This window comes from Capricornis sumatraensis, chromosome 4 (assembly GCF_032405125.1).
Source record: "Capricornis sumatraensis isolate serow.1 chromosome 4, serow.2, whole genome shotgun sequence".
NCBI classification, from domain to species: domain Eukaryota; kingdom Metazoa; phylum Chordata; class Mammalia; order Artiodactyla; family Bovidae; genus Capricornis; species Capricornis sumatraensis.
This window is the reverse complement of record NC_091072.1, coordinates 54,338,640-54,361,917: the sequence shown is the minus strand read 5'-3', so window position 1 is coordinate 54,361,917 and position 23,278 is coordinate 54,338,640. Positions and strand designations below refer to the sequence as shown.

Below are 23,278 nucleotides of genomic sequence, written 5' to 3'. Positions count from 1 at the left end.
CACTACGGCCCGGCGGTTGGCCTCTGGAACCCCAGGAGCTCTCTGCGGGGCAGGACAACCTTCCTTCCCTGTCTCCGCCCTTCCAGGTCGGCCCCAGCCCCTGCAGACCAGGCGGCCCGGACCACACCCGCTTCCCTCCGGTGGCCTGGCCGCCCCCGCCGCAGCTCGCGGGCGCTCTCTTCCTGGGGCGGGCACAGGCCCAGAGCGCATGCGCACTGACCGAAGGGCGCCTCCCTGCCCGGATCTCGCGAAGTTACGTTAGATTGGCCGCCGGTGACGGGTGGCCGGGCCGGGGGCGGGAGGGCTTCTGAGGTAGGAAGGGAGGTCCGTTCGGCCGGGCGCGCCGCCCCAGTGCTCTGTGGGATACTGGAAGTCTCGAGCGTCTCCTCCTGGTTCCCAGCCCTCCTCTGGCCGCACTCATAGAAACAGTCACACACCCCGTGCCTCCCCTCTCTTCCCTCTCCGCCTCCCCCTTCCCCCCCCTCGCGATAAGAAGACCCGGCGGCAGGAGAGGGGATGAAGATGGCGGACGCGAAGCAGAAGCGGAACGAGCAGCTGAAGCGCTGGATCGGCTCCGAGACGGACCTCGAGCCTCCTGTGGTGAAGCGCCAGAAGACCAAGGTGAAGTTCGATGATGGCGCCGTCTTCCTGGCTGCTTGCTCCAGCGGCGACACGGACGAGGTTCTCAAGCTGCTGCACCGCGGCGCCGACATCAATTACGCCAATGTGGACGGACTCACTGCCCTGCACCAGGTCTGTGCGCCCCGCCGCCGCTCTCCCGACCCTGCGAGCCCTCGTCGGCCTTCCGCTCGGGCCTCTCCTCCGCTCCTGGTCTCCAGAGGCTGGGGGCGGCGGGAGACTCCCTGCCGCGGGGTGAGGGGGCGGCTTCCCGCGAAGGAGGGAGGGAAAGAGCTGGTGGAGGGAGGGCTCTAGGCTTGAGGCCCCCTTCAGACCGGTTGGTGGTGGAGTAAGGGAACGGGCGATTTCCGGGGCCGAGGGGAAACGGGCCTGTGGTCAGGTTGGGGCCCCAGGGCCATTTGTGGACGTGGGTTTGGGATTTGGGGTCGAGATGGGGAGGGGTGTAGTGGGGTTGTGCCTGCGTCCCAGGCGTCGGTGATCGGCCAGGGGGACGGAGGATGCTGAAAATAACGACGAACAAGAGGCCCTAGGGACACTTGGGTAGAAGGACGTCTTTGGCTTGTTAGGTGGGCTTTGGATTTGTTGTAGTTTTTAGGACTTGATTACAAATGGTGATGATAATAATAGTAATCAAGTGCCCTAAGCCGAGTGCCCTGATCGGACGGTTTCCTGTTTTCTCTTTTATTACTCTTGGTCTCTGGGGAGGGGGAAACGATGTAATTAGCTGATCTGCACCGGCTGAAAGGGAGAGTATGAAAGTGGGTAGTGTAAGGAAGCGTTCTAAAAGGGTTTGTCCACCGCGGGACCGGAACGTACGGAAGAGAGTCTTACTCCGAGTCGAGTTTGCCGCAGTGTCAGAGATCCTTTGGCCCCAGTTCCTGGAGTGTGTGTTGGGTTTAGAAAGAGAAGAATAAATAACGAGGCAGTCTTTTCAAAGCCAGTTTCCAAGCTCTGGTTTTTCTTTGGAAGGGGGGGTGGGAAAAAAGAAAGCTGGTCACAAACTTTTCTCAAAATGGATGCTTTGTGCATGTTAAAGTTTTATAGTAGTCTGATTGGGATCTCTCAATGTTAGCCAAATAAGGAGAAACTATTGGCAATCCAGAGATAATGTTGCTTTGCCTTTAACAGGCCAAAAGCAACACAACCACGTAGAGTTCTGAATAAAAAGCAATTTTTCAGTGAGGGTAATAGGTGTCAAAACGTAAACTCTTTACATTTTCTTAGTGGGCAACTTGGAATGACTGGAAAACAACTTTACAGCAATAGCTTCCCCTTACAATGAAAAAGACTTGTAAACTAAGTCAAATTTGCCTTGGTGATAGGTGGAAAGATCCTAGCTTTATTTCGATGAATACTGTAACAAAAACTTGTTTGGGAGGGTGAAACTTACTCGTTGATATTTCATGCATAATACTTTGCTGCCTTTTTAAAAGAGGTGTGTGGTGGCATTTTTCCTTTTTACTGCTTCCTGTTTAGTGAATGATGACCTTTTTAAGTTTTATTTAATTCAATTCTCATATCAAACTTGGCTTATAGCCTTTGTTTACAAGTTGCCTGGATGAACTATAATGACTGACAAATTGCAGGACAAATCTGGAATTTAGCATGTGGCACCCAGTAAAAATACAGCATGGTCTTTAGCTTTATCTGTTCCATTAATTTAGCGTCTAATGTAAAACAAACTTTGTTTGACTGATTTATTTTAAGCTATAGCATAACTCTAGATTCTAAAAACATGATGTTGAAATGAAAGAAACTTTTGGTATTAGAAATGATAATTATATAAGGTGAATCTTTTCAAATTTCTTTCAAGTGTAATTTACATGGTTTAGTATGAAATTAATTCAGAAAGATTAATAACAGTATGTTTTATTAAAATTGTTCTATAGAAATATAAAGTTATGACGGATGTTGAAGAACCCAGTTATATTGCCTTGGAGAAAGGGGAAAAATTTTAATACTTACATTACTATTGATTTTAGGTAGAGAAAATATATCTAGCAGGATTCTTAAGAGTTTTTTTATTTTCTCCTCTAAATTTGGACATGTTGCAAGAATTATCGGACTTACCAGTGTCTTTCTGATTAACTGAATTCAGTGGTTAGTTTGGCATTATATAGGTGTTGTCTTTATTAGATATTTTGTTTTAGCTGACAAAGGCTTAAGCAGAAGTTTCCAAGTTTATGCATAACTATTTGCATAATATCTTTTTGTAATGTATGTATTTGCCCATTCCTTAACTCAGTGAAGCCAAAGTCTTAAAATATCAAGCATTAAAATTTTTACCATGTTTTTTACACCCTCATTTCTCTTTTATTAACTCTTGTACTTTTTTTGCCTTTCTGACAGAGAACAGGGAGTTCGCTTTGGGCAAATTCATAACAACAGATAGTGAAAGGTGATAAATAAAAAAATAATCACAGGACAATTTTAACCTTAAAAATCTCTTGAATATTGATTGCTTTAAATACTTAAATTGTAAAAGCTAAAATTGACCCATTGATTTGTTAATAGCCCTTGAATAATTTTTTTTTTTAATTTAACCTCTTGAAAGCACATAGAACAGCCAGAATGGTTTTTTACTAGATTGATTATTGGTTAGTCTTTTGGACTGTTCATTTACATTTTTGATTTTGATCAATTGTCGTAAATTTTCACTGCCAGGAGAAAAATTTTAGGAACTTTACAGCCCACAAATACACCTCTTAATTTAGTATTTTACTTCCATCTTAATGTGACTACCATATATTCAAAAATTTCTTTAATTGGTTGAGTGTTCTTTCTCATTAGAAGTTACAAAAGATAATCAGTTTCATCTTCTTAGGAGGGTATAAAAATAAGTCATTTATTAAAGCAGAAAACACAGTGTTTTCTACAAATTTCCTACCTTGGTCTCTGGAATAGCCCCCCTTTCCCTAAGCCCTTCAGTAGCTAGAAAACAGTACTGAAGTTACAATATAAACTTCTGATTTTTTAGAACTGAGGTCTACAGTAGATTTTCATTTTTACTAGTGGCCAATACTCAGCTTTGATTTAAGACCTACCTGGTAGAGTTTTATACTATATGATCTGTATCTATATTTCAGTATGCTTTATAAAGGTTTTAGGAGAGTAATAATAGTTTTCTGTAGAATGCTTTATTGCTGAATCTTATTGATAACTGCTGCTGCTAAGTCACTTCAGTCGTGTCCGACTCTGTGCGACCCCATAGATGGCAGCCCACCAGGCTCCCTCGTCCCTGGGATTCTCCAGGCAAAAACACTGGAGTGGGTTGCCATTTCCTTCTCCTATTGATACTGGTGTGTATAAAATATAACACTGAGATTTCTTCTAACAGTTTGAGTTTAGCCTTTTGATTTCTGCTTCCTCTATATCTGTGACTTCCAAGTCAGTTTCCAGTTCAAACACTGCTGCAGAGCTCCAGTCCTTCATTTCTATTTTTCGATTGATGAAACAGTGTTAAGTAACATATTATTCAATATATTGTGATTTTATATTTGAAATATATCTTCAAGTAGAGATATAGTAAATAGAGGTCCACCCCCTTTGCCATAGAATAGCAACTATTTATTTACATCAATATCAGGAATTTCTTTATATTCAACCTGAAATGAAATTTTTTCTTTCTTCACCAAGCCTATTCTCATTGATGTCTCTGTTGATGACAGTCATGTCATTAATCTCTAGATTAAGCTTTGAACATTTGAATTATCCACTTATCCCCTTGGCTACATATACCCAATCAGTACTCATAACTGCCTTTTCATCAATTCTTGCCACTCCTATCATCAGTCTAGGCCATCCCTTTATTATCTTTATGCCTAGAGTACAGTAACAGCCTCCTTGCTTCCCCTGCCTCTTCTCATGGCGATCCAGTCCAGCGTTCATGCTGTTGCCACATTAATCTCCTCACAGCACCGTTTCAGTCGAGCCACTCCTCTCCGAAAGTGCAGATTGAAAGTGTTTCATTCTTTACTTATACCCCATGCATCTCCACTGTGTTACAGCTTTTACTTTTTTTGTTACTTATGTATCTACGGTCTTGCCTTTTCCACCACTATACTGCTTCCCTCTTTGCCAGTCAAAATCGTGGTCATTCTTTAGGGTTCGACCGAGTTGCAATCCAGAAATGCTCTTTCTGTCCTTCGAGTTTGTATAATACTGTTTCACTGGAGAGACTCTCCTTTGGATACTCATTTTACCTTATGTCTTGCTTTTTTGCTGCTATTAAAATGTTTCTTACTGAGTAACGTGTGTTTTAAATTTGGTCTTCCCTGTAGGCAACTGTAAGGACCCAATCTTCCACAGTTTTATATTTCGACATCCTGACACATAGTAGCTGCTCAGTAAAGAATGATTAATTTTATCTTTTACCTCATATCATAGATAGGAAGTTTTATAGTTATTTGTGTGTCGTAAGATGAATCATTCAAACACTCACACCCAGATACTTAAAGTATAATTCTAGCACATGGTTGAACTTGTCAATCTTCTCCACAGATACTTTTAATATCTTGAGATTTAAACTTTCTAAAATGTTAACCTTCTTCCTATTAAAAAAATACCCTAAACCAGTTTACCTGGAGATAGAAAAATACTCACTTTATCAATTAATTTGCTACCTTTATAAAGATCTGAACTAGGTCCTATGGCAGAATACTACAGAGTGGAATTAAATCCATGTTCTATGCTATTATAATTTTAAAGAGTCTCTTGTTAGAGAATAGTGTAATTGTTATATATGAGAAATCTCTTTAAAACTGAATGTAAAGTTTATAATTGTTTAATTACTATTTTTTTGGTGGGAGATAGTAAGATCTTGGAAGAATGTATTGGATCTCTTATAAACAATATTAAAATCTGTGTTTAAAAAAGTACAGTATACTTGTTCTACATAACTTAAATTGCTTATTGCTCTTCAGACCTTTTATTGAAAACATCCTAACCATAAAAAATAAAACCTAAACAAAACTAACCCTGAACTGGCCCCTCACTTCCTGCAAATAGATGGAAAACCCTAGCCATATATGGGGTACACTGGTAGATCACCAGTGCCCACAGCGCCGCTGCTATAATGCCTTCTCTGCAGCTGATGCTTTTGCACTTCCTGGCAACAGTTTTGTGGTCTGACTTTGCAGTGTCATAACCAAGACCATCTTTCATGTGCTTTCAGCTACAGTGTGACTGCAAGCTGTGACTGAGCATTTTCTAGTGTAGCTAGGTAGAAACATTAGGTGGAATAGAGGGAAAAAAGTTATTTTGATTATCTGTTTCTTACATCTTACAGTGCTGTTCACATAGGAGATGTACTTTAAAAACTGTCTCGTTAGATAATTAAGAAAAAATAGAGACCCTTAGAAGCCTTTGGCGGGAGGTAAGATGTAGAACATTGTTTTGTTCCTTCTGTAACATGTTACTTCTTGACATTTCCCAGAGTCGCTATTTTCTCTACCTTCCTACCTGCTGAAAATTGTAGTTTTCACTCCACTTTTCTTTTGAAAGTTTGGGGGTGGGGTGTGGGTGTGGGGGTGCTCCATAATCATGTTGGTAAATGCAGTATTGGCATATATCTCCTTGAAAAGTTTAAGATCTCCATCAGTCCTTTGGAGTTTCTTCTAAGTTGCAGTTGACTGTGTAGTGTTACATTATCTCAGTGTTGCGTTGAGAAGGCGGATTGGCTGGTGAACATTTGCTGAGGATTTGTTACTTGTGAAATACTATGATAGTTTTATAACCAAGATCTCACTTAATTCTCACAAGTCCTTTTTCTCTTGCTCAAGGTTACCAAGATAATAAATGGCAGAGCTTGGTTCTGGCACAGGTATATAAGAGCCTAGACTTATTTACCACTGTGCTGTGACTGCTTAGTGACTAAGTCTTGTCCGATTCTTTGCAGCTCCACGGATGGTAGCCCGCCACACTTCTCTGCCTGTGGGATTTCCCAGATAATAGTCCTGGGGTGGGTGGCCATTTCCTTCTCCAAGGGATCTTCCCAGCCCAGGGATAGAACCCTGGTCTTCTGCTTGGCAAGTGGGTTCTTTATCACTGAGCCATCAGGGAAGCGTTAACACTATGCTTCATGGCCTTTAAGTCTGAAGAAGAAAGTATTCTTAAATCTTTCAGTCATTATGGTTGATGATTAGTAATTGGAATTTTCTATGGTAATTAGCAGAGAATCAAATGAAACATGTATACACAGATATAATTTTTCTTCATCTACTTTTATTTTAGCTAGTCAAAACTTTTAAGAGCTTTCTGTGGTAAATGAAATGCAGTAATACTATATCTAAATTAGTCTCAAAATCTATCCTAAATTTTAGGAATTTTAGGAAGATTGTTTTTCACTGATGACCATTATGTGCATAATAGTGCTTTGGGAAGGTGCAAAGGAAGTTACAACAGCCACAGAACTCTTTTTAAAGAACAGAGTTTACTTAGTCTTTAAACATCTCAATTTTTCTTTGTCCTAATAGCAACTTATACTAATGCTCTAGGCATTTTTATATACTCATTTATAGTAAATGTTTCATATTACACATACAACTTTTTCAATGAAAAGATACAAATTATAGGTAAACTGTTTATCAGTGATAATTAAAGGAGGAAAGCAAGCAAGCAAGCACTGACTTGTCACCACCATTTAGCTTAATCTTCTGAAATTTTCTATACAGTGATTATTGGTACTTAAAATTAGGACTTAAGACTTCACATGAAATGCTAGTAAAGTTACCTGAATTAACTTCTGAATTAGTAAAACTTTTAAATATTCATCATGTTTGATTTTAATCAGAAGCCTTTAGTTAGTAGGAATATTCAAGTCATAAGAATATTCTGTTCCTTAAATGATTTTGCAAAATTTAGCGAAATTATATTTCAGATCTTTCCTTGGAAAAGGCAATAGAATTTTCTTTTTTCTTGTTGATAATGAATGAGAGCACCATTTGAAACATGATTTACTTGTTGCCTATCAAGTCATTGGTTCCCAGAATTTTACATTTCATTGACCAGTAAAATGGTTTTTGTTTTTATGACTGACAGAGGAGAACCTAATTTTTCTGTTGTTGTGTTAGGGCATTAAAAACAAACAGCTTTGTCACCTACTGTCATCATTTCATAAAAGAAATACTTTAACAAAATAAGGATTAGTATCCAAATAAAGGACAGTAGGGACTCATACATCAATCTGTAAGATTATTGCTATACTGAGAACACATGTGCTTGATACTCATTCATGAAGTAAGAGTAATTGAAGGTGAGCAGATTTCACAACTATTCCTGACGTTCTCCATTTGGTAGACACGGGAGAGAGTACAGGTGGTGACATACAGTGTCACAGGATGCAAGTGCCTTGTTCCTGATCATTTGATAAGGAGCAAAAAAGGAGTTTATCTGAAGAGATTCAGGAGATGGGTGAAAGCTTTCTGTAGGAACCACTGGTTTCATATTTATATTTACATAAGTCGCTGCATGTGTGATCGGTCTCTGGAATGTATTTCCCAGCTTATTTATATTAAGGCACAGCTCAAAGCATTGACCACTGGGGTGCACAGTAATTCTTTTCCCTTACTGTTTAAACCCTAAGTTTGGCACTTGCACACTACCTGCTATTGTTAGTGTATCTTATCTCCAGACAGAATAGTGAATTCCTTCAGTTGGGAACTTTGATTAATTTTTCTGTAAATCCCCTTTGGTGTCTGCATTTTATTTTAGCGGGTACACAGTAAATGTTGATTTTTTAAAAAATGAACACAGTAGACTAATCTTGGGAAGACCATAGTTCATAGAGAACAAAATGATGACAATTTGTGTGAGTAAATATTAATAGCTAGCAAACATTAAAAATATTCTAATGAAAAAGTGTGTGAAAGTCACTCAGTCATGTCCGACTCTTTGTGACCCCATGGACTGAAGACTGTATAGTCCATGGAATTCGCCAGGCCAGAATACTGGAGTGGGTAGCCTTGCCCTTCTCTAGGGGATCTTCCCAACTCAGGGATTGAACCCAGGTCTCCCACATTGCAGGCAGATTCTTTACCAGCTGAGCCACAAGGGAAGCTCAAGAATCCTGGAGTGGGTAGCTTATCCCTTCTCCAGCGATCTTCCCAACCCAGGGATTGAACCAGGGTCTCCTGTGTTGAGGCGGATTCTTTATACTGATGATTTAGTTTATAATTACAGTGTAAAGGTAACCATTATTACAATCAGAACTTAGCAGGATCTTAGATTTTTTCTGGCAACGAATGTGTTTCTGATTACCAATAAGTAGAATTTTGATCAGTTTATGTAACATACTTTAAGAAATGAATTTCTTTAAACAACTCACTCAGGCTTGATTTAGAAATGGAACCCCTAGCATATTGTCATTAGAAGCTAATTCATACTTTCTAATGATTTTATTCACACTTTTCCCCTGAACAACACTTTCACTTTGGATCCCTGTATGTCAGGATTTTTCTGACCTTATTAGTATTTTGGTTGTTTATCTTTTCATTGTTCTGCTGGCTAACCACAAAAAGACAAAAGTTGAGCTCTGTATTACTGCCCTACGTTTGCTTGCTTGACTTGAATGCTCTTTCATGGGTGGAGACATTCCACATTGTCATGTGTTATTATATAGGCATTTTTCAAATTACATTCAATAGAAACCATGGAAAGAAATGAAGGCATTCCTCAGCTGTCACCTTTTGGGTAATCTATTTAAATGTATTATGTGCATTGAGGGAGATATTCCATAGGGAGATAGCGTCACTGACTAAAAAGTGTTACTTTGACTTGATTATTAACTCGAGCTGAAAATACATGTTTAGCATGTTGCCTAACAAAAGAAAATGATAAGATTGTAGAAAGTTTTTTATTTTCTCTTTATTTTATTTTTTTACTTTACAATATTGTATTGGTTTTGCCATACATTGACATGAATCTACCACGGGTGTACGTGAGTTCCCAATCCTGAACCCCCTTCCCACCACCCTCCTCATATCATCTCTCTGGGTCATCCCAGTGCACCAGCCCCAAGCATCCTGTATCCTTTATCGAACCTAGACTGGCAGTTCATTTCTTACATGATAGTATACATGTTTCAATGCCATTCTCCCAAATCATCCCACCCTCTTCCTCTCCCACAGAGTCCAAAAGTCTGTTCTGTACATCTGTGTTTCTTTTGCTGTCTTGCATACAGGGTTATCATTACCATTTTTCTAAATTCCTTATATATGCATTAGTATACTGTATTGGTGTTTTTCTTTCTGGCTTACTTCACTCTGTATCATCAGCTCCAGTTTCATCCACCTCATTAGAACTGATTCAGATCTATTCTTTTTAATGGCTGAGTAATACTCCATTGTGTATATGTACCACAGCTTTCTTACCCATTTGTCTGCTGATGGACATCTAGGTTGCTTCCATGTCCTGGCTATTATAAACAGTGCTGCGATGAACATTGGGGTACACATGTCTCTTTCAACTCTGGTTTCCTCGGTGTGTATGCCCAGCAGTGGGATTGCTGGGTCAGAAGGCAGTTCTATTTCCAGTTTTTTAAGGAATCTCCACATTGTTCTCCATAGTGGCTGCACTAGTTTGCATTCCCACCAACAGTGTAAGAGGGTTCCCTTTTCTCCACACCCTCTCCAGCATTTATTACTTGTAGACTTTTGGATTGCAGCCATTCTGACTGGTGTGAAATGGTACCTCATTGTGGTTTTGATGTGCATTTCTCTGATAATGAGTGATGTTGAGCATCTTTTCAAGTGTTTGTTAGCCATCTGTATGTCTTCTTTGGAGAAATGTCTATTTAGTTCTTTGGCCCATTTTTTTATTGGGTCATTTATTTTTCTGGAATTGAGCTTCAGGAGTTGCTTGTATATTTTTGAGATTAGTTGTTTGTCAGTTGCTTCATTTGCCATTATTTTCTCCCATTCCGAAGGCTGTCTTTTCACCTTGCTTATAGTTTCCTTTGTTGTGCAGAAGCTATTAATGTAGAAAGTTTATATCATTTTCTTGAATACTTGAATAGTGCGAAGGAGAAATTTAGCGAATTGATACCTTTTTAGAAGTTAACCATATGGGAAAGTATAGTTTCCTGGAATAACTGTTAAAACAAATACACACATCAGTTACCTTTACTTTGTAGTAAACAAACTAAAGTATATACATTTTATTAGCCTTCAGAATTATTTTAGATGGTTCTAAAATTAATCTAGTATTTCTGCTTTTTGCTTGGAACATTTCTGAAACTTTTATATTGGAGCTTTAGCTCCAGAAGCTTCTTTTGAATATCCTGTGTGTTTACTTTTTAGGGGAGAGTTTGTGAATTTTGAAAATGATAGACATTGGAGACATATCTGGTGATTAAAGTAGATCTGGGTAATCATGGTTACTAAATACTGTCAGTAATTGAATGGTATTTTCTAAAAAGGTTATTCTTAATTGGAACATGGTCATAAAGAGTCATCTTGGATTTAGTCAACTCTTAATTGCATTGTTTGAACTTTAGTATGCTTCAGAATTTCTTTATGATTAACATTGTGTACTGTTTGTTTCTGTTCTAAATTTTGCATGAAACAAGTCAGTAGCTTACATAGCTTGTGAATTGACCATGTCTTTTTTTTAATGAATGTGTTTTCCACAAAAGATTTTGACGCTGCTGTTGCTAAATCATGACTCTGTATTTCATTATTGATTTTTCTCAAAGATATGTTCATTTGTACCATTTTTCTTAAAAGATTAGAACAGATGATATATGTTCCACAGTTTATATCCTTTCTAATTGTGTGAAATGATCTGCATAAAAATTTTGCCTCATATTCAAGTTTTTTCCCTTTCAGAATGTCTATTGCTATTTAACTCTTTCAGCCATCTTTTTTTCTCTAAACACTAAAATGTCTTTAAATTTCTGATTTTTCTCATTGTGGTTGAGAAAAGCATTATCATGAAAATTACTCAAGTAACTGCCTTCTACTCTTGCTCTTTGTCTTCACCATCTCTTTTTTGTTTTTAAACATGGCTTACTTTCAAGTTTGTTGTTTATATGTATTTTATCTGAAACAAAAATTGAAGAAGAATAATTATTTAAGTAATTAAAGACTCATAGAAGAATATAAAAAAAGAACAATGCTATTCAAATTTTCAGGCATGGAGCTTAGCTAGCCCCCATTGAAAACTTCAGTAGACTCCCTTTATCTGTCTCTATCTGATATATAATTTTATAAAAGTGAGATATTTAATTTTCTGGTTTATAACCATATAATAAATTATACATTTTTAGAAATAATTCTGTGATAACGAATATTAGGTCCACTGTGTGAATACACATGCACATTCCTAAAGTTTATTTTCCTAGTTGTCTGATGATGAATAGTGTGGTTTCAATTTCTCATGATAATGGTAGACATTATACTATATCTTACTCATGAAATTATATTGTTCAGACTGTTTCTTCGAGATTTTACTTGCAATTTTATGTTTTGCCCAAGATAGCATGCTGTTCTAATGCTTGTTTATTCAGAAGATAGTTTTAGTAAAATCTCTAGTATATGCAGGCTTCCTAGGTGTCACAGTGGTAAAGAATCTACCCGCCAATGCAGGAGACGCAGATTTACTCCCTGGGTCAGAAAGATCCCTCGGAGTAGGAAATGGCAACCCCCTGTAGTATTCTTGTTTGGGAAATCCCATGGAAGAGGTGCCTGGCTAGCTACAGTCTTTGGGGTGGTAAAGAGTTGGCTGTGTCTTAGCAACTGAGCTCTGACACGCTCACTCTAGTATATTTAACACAGAAGACTAACCCTGAAAGTACTCCGGCTGACACGCATATTGCTTTCATAATGGGATGATGTCATCTTCCTTCTCTGAGGTACCTATACAAAAATCTTTTTTATTACTCTGTGTTAACAAAGTTTGTTTGGAAGTTGTTTGAAATATTACACAGTATTTGTATTTACTGATAAATGATGCTGTTATTCATGTAGTGATTAACTCATTCATAAATAAATAATCATCTGCCTAGCACAAGATCCCTCTCTGCATGTAGTGTATAATCAAGAGGAGGCGCCAAAAAATGTAGAATAGAGATCTAGGGTGAAAGGAATTTTTTTACTGGGAGGACTTAACTTAGAATATCAGGAACGTCATCCCTGAGAAAGCTGTGTTTCAGTTACAAGGAACTTAACAAGTGGCTTGACTCTTTCTTGACCCTGTTCCATCCTCGTTTTCTGAATGCTCCTATTTGGTTTCCTTTTCTGGTCTCTTTCTTTCTTCTTAAATTTTCTGTACTTATTTGTTTATTTTGGCTGTGCTGGGTCTTCGTGGCTGCCCGTGGGCTTTCTCTGTCGCAGGGTTCTCTCTGGTTGAGGTGCATGGGCCTCTTCACGCGGTGACTCCTCTTGTGGAGCCCAGGCTCTGGACACGCTGGCTGCAGTAGTTGCAGCAGCTCAGGGGCTTACTTGCCCCGCAGCATGTGGAGTCTTTGACCAAGGTTTGAACCCACGTCCCCTGCACTGGCAGACGGCTTCTTACCAGTGAACCATGTTTTTTCTTTCTTGAAGAAAAATGTTCCAAAGTTTTCTTGCATTGTTTTGTTGTTTACTCGCTAAGTCATGTCCAGCTCTTTGAGACCCCATGGACTGTAGCCCTCCAGGCTCCTCTGTTCATGGGATTTTCCAGGCAAGAATACTGGAGTGGGTTGCCATTGCCTTCTCCAGGGGATCTTCCCGACCCAGGGATCGACTCCTCGTCTCCTGCGTTGGCAGGCAAATTCTTTTACCATTGAACCACCTGGGAAACGCCGAAGTTCTCTGTGTGTCTCTATTTTTTCTTTTCCATATCATTCATTCTTATAGTTTCAGCTGTTCTGTTTATATGTTCTGTTTTCCTTTTTATGTAATATACATCTTATTTTTTACATCATCTGTCTTCCATTTACTAAACTACAATCTCAGGGTCTTGTGTTTTTTCCTTCCACTTCCAACATACAGTCAGTATCTTAACATGCACACCTGAAAAAAAAATACTTCTAAACTCATCTTATCTTTTTATATATTCAGTTAACATAATTAAAGGCCTATTACGTGTTTCACACTATTAAGAACTGGAAGGATATACTTTAAACAAAAGAGATACCAACACTACCCTCACAGAGTTCAGCATAAAGTGAAATTGCTTAGCCATCAGGAACATGCAAATCACAACCATGATGAGTACCACTTCACACCTAATAGAATTACTATAATAAAGACAAAGATAATAACAAGTATGACCGGAGTATGGAGAAATTGCACTCCTCCTACCCTGCTGGTGGTAATGGAAGATGGTGCAGCAGAACAGTTGCCATGTAACCCAGCAGTTCTCCGCAGTATGTAATCAAGAGGACTGAGAACAAAATGTGTGTTTAATGTTCATGGATAATAGCCAAAAAGTGGAGCCAATACAAAATGTCTGTCAGCTGATAAATAGATAAGTAAAATGTGGTTGTTTTGTTATTGAAATCAGTGGAATGTTATTGGTCAATAAAAAGAAACTAAGTACTGATACTTGCTACAACATAGATGGATTTTAAAGACATTAAACTATGTAAAAGACACTACTAACGAAAGACCACTTCGTTATAGGTTTCCACTATATGAAATGTTCAGTATAGGTGAATACATAGAGACAGATGGTTGATTAGTGTTTGCCAGAGGCTGAAGATACTGAGGGGAAATGGGGAAATATATGTCTTTTTCCCATATAACTGCTAATAGATATAGCATTTCTTTTTAGGGTGATAAAAATGTTCTAAAATTAATTGTGGTGATGGTTGCATAACTCTGAATATACCAAAACCTTTCAGTTACACACTTGGAATCAGTTTAGTTCAGTTGCTCAGTGGTGTCCAACTCTCTGTGACCCCATGGATTGCAGCATGCCAGGCTTCCCTGTCCTTCAGTATCTCCCAGAGTTTGCTTGAACTCATGTCCATTGAGTCAGTGATGCCATCCAACCATCTCATCCTCTCTCCGCCCACCCTCAGTCTTTCCCAGCATCATTTCCAGTGAGTCGACTCTTCTCATCAGGTTGTCCAGAGTATTAGAGGTTCACCATCAGTCCTTCCAGTGACTGTTTAGGATTGATTTCCTTTAGGATTGACTGGTTTGATCACCTTGCTGTCCAGAGGATTCTCAAGAGTCTTCTCTAACACCACAGTTCAAAAGCATCAATTCTTTGGTGCTCACCCTTCTTTATGGTTCAGCTCTCACATCTGTACATGACTACTGGAAAAACCACAGCTTTGACTACATGGACCTTTGTCGGCAAATTAATGTCTCTGCTTTTTAGTATGCTGTCTAGGTTTGTCGCAGCTTTTCTTCTAAGGAGCAAGTTAATTTCATGGCTGCAGTCACTGTCTGCAATGATTTTGGAGCCCAAGAAGATAAAGTCTGTCACTGACAATATAATTTCCCAATTTTGAACTAGTCCATTGTTCTGTGTCTGATTCTGACTGTTGCTTTTTGACCTGAATATAGATTTCTCAGGAGGCAGGTCAATGAAGTGAAAGTGAAAGTCACTCAGTCGTGTCCGACTCTTTGGGACCCCATGGACTACACAGTCCGTGGAATTCTCTAGGCCAAAATACTGGAGTGGGTAGCCTTTCCCTTCTCCTCCAGGGGATCTTCCCAACCCAGGGATCGAACCCAGGTATCCTATATAGCAGGCAGATTCTTTACCAGCTGAGCCACAAAGGAGGCAGGTAAGGTGGTCTGGTATTCCCATCTCTTTAGGAATTTTCCATAGCTGTTGTGATCAACAGAGTCAAAGGCTTTACCGTAGTCAATGAAGCAGATGTTTTTCTGGAATTCTCTTACTTTTTCTGTGATCCAGTGGGTGTTGGCAATTTGATCTCTGGTTCCACTGCCTCTTCTAAATCCAACTTGAACATCTGGAAATTCTCAGTTCACGCATTCTTGAAGCCCAGCTTGAAGGGTTTTGAGTATTACCTTGCTAGCATGTGAAATGAGCACAATTGCGTGGTAGTTTGAACATTCTTTGGCATTGCCCTTCTTTGGGATTGGAATGAAAACTGACCTTTTCCAGTCCTGTGGCCACTGCTGAGTTTTCCAAATTTGCTGGCATATTGAGTGCAGCACTTTAGCGGCAGCATCTTTTAGGATTTGAAATAGCTCAGCTGAAATTCCATCACCTCCACTAACTTTGTTCTTACATTTGAAATGGGTTGTTATATAATGTATGAATAAATTTATAGTAAGCTGTTGTATTTTTTATGTATTTATCACTATTCACCACTAAAAATTGAGGCTGTAATTCTCTTCTACCAGTTCCCCAGGCCCAGCCTAGGCTTAGTATTCATCAGTGTAGTTATGATTACCTAGAAGATGGCCAGTTATTGTTATTGTCCCTGCCCTAACACAGCTTGCAGTGTATTAGATATAGGGATAAATATAAGGATATTATGGGACTTCCCTAGTGCCTCAGATGGTTAAGAATCTGCCTACACTGCAGTGACCTGGTTTCAGTCCTTGGGTTGGGAAGAGCCCCTGAAGAAGGGAATGGCAACCCACCCCAGTATTCTTGCCTGGAGAATTCCATGGACAGAGGAACCTGGCAGGCTACACTCCGCGGGGTCACAAAGAGTCAGACATGACTGAGTAACTAATGCTTTCACTTTTCATACAAGGAAATTACACATTTAATGAAATTACACATTAATGTCAGTTACGTGTAATGATATATAATGGTTGTAGTACATAGTGGTATGGAAGTTGATGAAGGCACATCTCACCTTGTTTTGGGGAAAGGGAAAACTTCCTGAAGAAAGTTATTTTTTTTTAGCTGTTGAGTGATTAGTAAAAGTTAGCAAAGTTGTAAGAGAGAAGAGAGTACAGCAAACTATTTCAGAGAGAGGGACTAGTATGTGCAAAGAGCTGGAGGTATGTAGAGGTGTTGCAGGATTTTATCAGGTTAAATGAGAAAATCAGATTTTCTCTTTAAGAAGAGTCACTTTGGGTGCAGCGTGGAGAATGCAGCTGAAAAGAGGACAAGACTTGAGGCAGGGAAACTAGTTCAGAAACTTGAGTAGTCTAAGAGAGTTGAACTAGCTTAGTGGCAGTCTAGTTGGAAAATAGTAGATGGACTCAGGACATATTCAAGAAACAGAATTGGTAGGAATTGGAAGTGGTTTGACTTGAGGGAATAGAAGCAAAGATGCGTGTGCACTTGGTTTCCAGTTTGGACAACTAGGTGAATGGAGTGCTTTTCACAGAGTGTATTCATTCAGTTAATGCTTACTTTGTGCTTATTCTATAGATCAGAGGCAGAGTGTATTTGAATGCTATTTGGGGAGACAGGCAGTAAACAAGAAATTAAAGTCAAGTGTGAAATATATGCTAAAGGATATGTAGGATATTGAGAGGGGGCTTGCTTACAAATAATACATAAAAATCGTTGAGAGTTTTTTTGTCTGTTTCCTTAGATGTGTCTATTTTCTTAGGTGTATTTGAGTAACAAACAAAAGTGAATTTACAAAGCCGCAGGGAAACCACAGGATAAGGATTCGTGGTTAGAGGTTTTTTTTTAGGGTTTTGGTGAACTATCCAAAAACACATGCGAAATTTTTTGTGTGTGTTTTTTGTGTGCCTTTCACTTCAGAAGAATTAATTAAGAACTTTAAGTCAAATTTATTTTTATGATATTGTAGGAGAAGGTGGAGTGTGTATTTTCAGGGGTACGGGGAGAGCTAGAGCACAGAACTGTTGGAAAGCAATAAAGGAGTGGTAGTAGTAACAATCCAGAAGTCTTTTATTGCCTTAAATAATCACTGTGAAAATTAGGTCATAGGTTAAAATGAGAGTACTTTTTCTCCAAAGTATGTTTGTTTTTGCTAAAATTGTACAGGTAAAAAATCATTCAACATTCTCTGGGAATTCCCTGGCAATCTAGTGGTTTGGACTCCAGACTTCATTGCAGGGATCATGGATTCGATTCCTGGTTGGGGAACTAAGTAGCTGCAAACCTTGCAGAGTGGCCAGAAAAGAAAAAAAGGTCTCTCAACTTTTTTCAGTTTTTAGATTTACAAAGTTGTGTTTTCTGGAAAAATAAAAGTAAAATACTGTTTTTAAGCAAGAAACTTTTACATTGATACATTTTTTCTTTTTTGCTCAAAATATTTCTAGAGTTCCTTTGAATATTTGTGACTTTTTTTTGCATATTTAACTTTTTTTTTTTTTTTTAAGTTGCACAGTTAGTGAGAAAAGTAGCAGTTCTACAAAAAGATTATGTGGTTTATTTTGACCTGGAGCAGGCATCATTGGATTTGTTTTAGCTTAAATGAAATAGGAAATGGTTGAATGGTTGTTATATACTAAACCTCAACTCAAAATTACCGTGGCATTTACCCCCCCCCCCCAACACACACAGCTTTTTTTTTTTTCCTGGCCATGCCATGAGGCATTATCGTGGCATTTACCCCTCCCCCCACGGCTCTTTTTTTTTTTCCTGGCCGTGTCATGAGGCGGTTGGGCTCTTAGTTCCCTGACCAAGGTAGACCCTGGACTCCATGCAGTGGGAGCATGGCATCTTAGCCATGAGACTGCCAGGGACGTCCCTTTTCTGCCCTTTTTAACTTACCATTGACATTTAAAGCCAGTCTTACTTAGTGACGGAGGAAGATTATGTATATGTTTGTTTTATGTGTGAGATTGACTGATGATATGTGAATTGTTCCCTTTTAAATACACTTAAGTGACAAAAAGTTGTAAGACAGTATGTATGATATGATTCCATTTGGGGGGAAATATTTGCATAGAAAGTAAATCTTAATGGGTATCTCTGAGAGGGAATTATAGATATTTTGGATTATGCCATCTTTGAGTTGTTTACAACAAGCAGAAAAAAGTAATGAAGATAAATCTGGACTGGAGGAAAATGCCTAAATGGCTGCTTCCAGTAATGTATTCAGGATTCAATATAGAGACATTGACACAATGAATATTAGTGTTTTAGTCTTTAGCCACTCAAGGAAGCTGCTGTTGGTGGTTAAGTATTTCTGTATTATGCCAGTCTTTTCTCTGAACCTTTTATTTCATAAGGAAAGACTGATTATCATTAGGATGGTCACCTTGGGAGAGTTTTACAAGTAAGAAAATGAATTAGGAGTTTAGTTGGATGTATTTTGAAGCTTTTGGCAAATAGACTACTGAGAAAATAATAAGCATAATTTCCAAAAAGGCAGATAGTTGGAGTTTTTGGTTTGTTTTAGAATATTTATTTGGCTGTGTTGGGTCTTAGTTGCAGCACAAGGGATCTTTCATTGCAGCGCAGACTGTAGTTGTGGCGCTTGTGCTGAGCAGTTATGGCACAACCATAGTTGCTCCATGGCATACGGGACCTTAGGTCGCCAACAAGAGATTGAAACCCAAGTCCCCTGCTTTGCAAGGCGGATCCTTAACTACTGGACCACCAGGGAGGGCCCATGGCAGATAGTCTTGAAGAACAAAGAGATTTTTAAAGCTAGAAAAGCAATTTTTATATGGTGAGCTCTTTTACCTTGTTTCATACGAATATGAAAACCACTTAATAATGAATATCTCTTTGAAGAATGAATTGCAAAAATGTCTACAAATCTCTAAGTATAGAATCAGGAATGTTGAAGCCTAAAGTTACAGGGATTTTATGAAAACATTTTTGAAGACAGTGAAAAGAGGGCTGTTAGGAGTTGTGAAATGGATCAAAACTGGGAAGAAGGAAATGAAATAACTGGTGGTACAGCATTTAATTTACCTGTGCATTTGTTAGAAATGGTCTACTACTCTGTCTGGCAGAATTCTAACATCCATTATTAAGTGGATAGTTTTACAAGAGGTTATGTTAATCACTGGATGCCAATTTGAGTTTTCTGAAAACAAGTTTTATGTTGACCTATCTTCACTTCATTTTTTTGGCAAGGTTAGCAAGTTCAAATGAGGGAAGTTTTGCAAATGTAGCTTGATTTTGCAGTACCGCACTTGGACAGGCTCTTGTTAGATCTTTGTGGTCAACGTGACAGAAATCTGACATGAATATTAGCAGGATTATATGGATTAACCTCTGGATGAACCACTGTATACTCGTCACTACTACTCAGCCTACTGATGAATCACTCAGCATCAATCCAGAGGGAAGACTAAAGTAGTGGTCCTTATGTTCTTGACCCTATCTCATTCAACATTGAGTTCCTGAAGTAGTATTGGGTTGGCCAAAAAGTTTGAGTTTTTCTTTAAGATGGTATGGAAACACTCAAGTGAACTTTTCAGCTAACCCCAAATAGATAAAACTGTAGAAGCTGAGAGAGAACTCCAAAAAGTGTGAAATAGTAGGTTTTAAAAAATAAAATGAAAGGATAATGGGTATTAATTTACATTTCTGCATTAAAATATTGATAACTATAGGTTGGTAGAGACCGTCTTTGACAAACATGAGAAAAAGGTTGCTTGAAAGTTTAAAAGCAAGCCTAGTGTCTGACCAGAGTATAATCATTTTAAAATGTACTAATTCAGTGTAAAGCTAAATTAGTATTTAGTCCAGATTTTTAAAAAACATCTTGTTTCTTTCACATCTGTAGAACTGTGTCTAGTCCTACAGTTTTTGATTTGTAGGCTGTTTCAGCAGCTCCTACCAATGACAGTTTTTTTTTTTCATTACTCAACAGTTGAATGGCTTTGTATAACAAAATTATTTCTACAGGAGAAAAAAAAAACTATATTCCAGTCCTCTTGCTAAAGTTGTTAACAAATTTTTACATAGTTACAGACACACACCTGTAATTCTTTATATACCCTAGATTCCCCCTCCCTAAATCGTCGGCTCAACTATTTTCTTTTGAGTCCCTTGAAAAAACAAAGGGAGTAGTTTTCAAAACCACAAATCAATATTTAGCCTTGGTATTAGGAGAGCCACTAGTGGGAAAATGGTAGAAGGACCTCTTGCACATATTAGAATTCTTTGTTTTAAGTAGGACAAGTCCATTAGAACTAGCCTAAATAAAGTAATTCATCGTAAGATTATAGAGATATTTTATAGAATCTGAGCTTCTGGAATGAATTAGAGCCAAGAAGTCTATGCAACCCAGGAAGTCTTCTGTTTCTCATCATTGTTTCTAACAAATATTTATTCTTTTTTATAGCAAGCTAAGTTTCTTGTTTTCTCAGTTCAGAAGGAAAAAAAAAAGGCTACCAACAATTTCAGAGTTTATATCTGGTCAGGGTATCCAGAGAGATTGATCACCCTCTGAGTTTTAATTCTGGGTTCCCAGGAAAGGGATCAGTTGATCCACCTTTTAGGTTACTCATATATCATCTGAGGTCATCAACAGTAGCTGGTGGGGCTGATTCTCTCTGAACGAACATACTCTGTCATTCTGACTAATGTATTATGAGAATATGAGGAAGACAAAGCTAGAATTGAGTCCATAAAGAAGCCAATACCGATTATTTTAAATATACAGTCTATAAAAGTGAAAAAGCATAAAAAATTTTAAATCTTAGATAAGCAGTTCTTAAACCTTTCTGTTTCAAAGCCCTTTTATACTCTTAAAATTTGAACAGACTACAGCTCACAGGGTACGTTAAGCTGGGGAAATCTCAATTAGATGGATTATATCAATGTCAGCATCATGGGTATAATATTACTGTATATTGCTTTCACAGAATTTTATCATTAAGGAAAACTGGGCCAGGTAATATCTGTTTCTTACAACTACCTGTGAATCTATAATTATCTCAATAAAATAATACTGATTTGTTGTTTACTATTATTTTTTGCCTACTATTATTTTAATGTAAAAAAATAGGGAAGAACCCAAAGACCTTTTTGTTCATGTTGACTGTCTTCCAATATTTAACAAATTAGAAAGTAAAACTCAAAAATCTTTAAAATATTTATTTGTTTTAAAATAACTCATATATGCAAATATACTGGGTTGTCCAGAAAGTTCATGAATAACATGTTAATGGAAAATAAGCATTTTGAAAGTCAAAAAATTTAATGAAGAATGGCATTGTTTTACATTTTGCAATTTTTAATGTCTTGCTTAATAGAAGATAAATGGATTCTTGTAACTATTTATGCATGTTGTATGTTGTGATTTCACCTATATAGCTTCTGGAAAATTCCACCATTACATTTGTGAGAGAATGAGAATGTTAACCTTGCCAGACTTCCTGTAAGGGTTTCACAGAGCCTGTGAGCTAAATAAATGAAAAGATACACCAGGTTCATGGTTTGGAAGGTTGACTCTTATAAAGAAGTTAATTCTAAACCAATCACAGATTCAACACAAGCTGAACCAAAATCCCAGTTGTGTGTGTGTGTGTGAGAGAGAGAGAGAGAAATGACAGTCTGATCAATGAAAAAGGCCAAATATAGCCTGGTTAATCTTTAAAACAGAAAGGTGCGGGGGAAGGGACAGATTGGGAGTTTGGAATTGACATGTACATGCTGTTATATTTAAAATAGATAATCAACAAGGACCTACTTGATAGCACAGGGAACTCTCAATACTGTGTAATAACCTAAATGGGAAAAGAATTTTTTAAAAAATAGATACATGTATTATATATAACTGAATCATTTTGCTGTATACTTGAAACTAATACAATACTGTTAATCAGCTTTACTCCAATATAAAATAAAAATTAAAAAAGAACAAAAAAGGTGAAAGGAGTTATTTACTCTGATGGAAAATAAATGGAACTCACTCAGCCTACCCATATGGAAAAACGGTTGACATCCTATACCTTACATCATACAGAAAGATCAATTTGAGACAGATTGTTGATCTAAATGTGAAATATGTAATAATGTTGAAGAAGGTAACATATTAAGATGTCTTTGTAAACTTGAGGTAGGGAAATATGTTTAAACTGGACACAGAAATCATTAACCATAAAAGAAAAGACTGATTAATTGGAGTACATTACAATGAAGAATTTCTGTCCCTCTAAAGATAACATTAAGAGAAGTAAGCTTCAGAATGGGAAGATACTTGTCTCACATAGAGTTGACATAGAGCTTATCTTCAGGGATGTGTATGTGTGTGTATATATGTGTGCTTAGTCACTCAGTTGTGTCTGACTCTTTGCGACCCCATGGACTGTAGCCCGCCACGCTCCTCTATCCGTGGGAATTCTCCACAAGAATACTGGAGTGAGTTGCCATCCCTCCTCCAGGGGATCTTCCCAACTCAGGGCTCAAACCCAGGTCTCCCACATTGCAGGCAGATTCTTTACCGTCTGAGCACTGGGGAAGCCTGGTGTTGCTGCCAAGTCGCTTCAGTCGTATCCGACTCTGCGACCCCATAGACGGCAGCCCACCAGGCTCCCCCGTCCCTGGGATTCTCTAGGCAAGAGCACTGGAGTGGGTTGGCATTTCCTTCTCCAATGCAGGAAAGTGAAAAGTGAAAGTGAATTTGCTCAGTCATGTCCGACTCAGTCATGTCCGACTCTTAGCGACCCCATGGACTGCAGCCCACCAGGCTCCTCCATCCATGGGATTTTCCAGGCAAGAGTACTGGAGTGGGGTGCCATTGCCTTCTCCAGGGGATCTTCCCTACCCAGGGATCAAATCCAAATCTGCATTGCAGGCAGACTCTCTACCATCTGAGCCACCGGGGAAGCCT

General features: G+C 38.4%; 1 protein-coding gene across 3 annotated transcripts in view; it reads left to right on the top strand.

Annotated features, from left to right (window-relative positions):
• The first annotated feature begins 383 nt into the window (after positions 1 to 383).
• Positions 384 to 23,278, top strand: part of PPP1R12A (protein phosphatase 1 regulatory subunit 12A) — a 165,649-nt gene continuing 142,754 nt past the window's right edge. For all 3 annotated transcript variants that reach the window (XM_068971175.1, XM_068971174.1, XM_068971173.1), the window contains exon 1: positions 384 to 753. In XM_068971175.1, the coding sequence (XP_068827276.1) occupies positions 517 to 753 (237 nt within the window). In that variant the 5' untranslated portion in view covers positions 384 to 516. The remainder of the gene's footprint in view (positions 754 to 23,278) is intronic.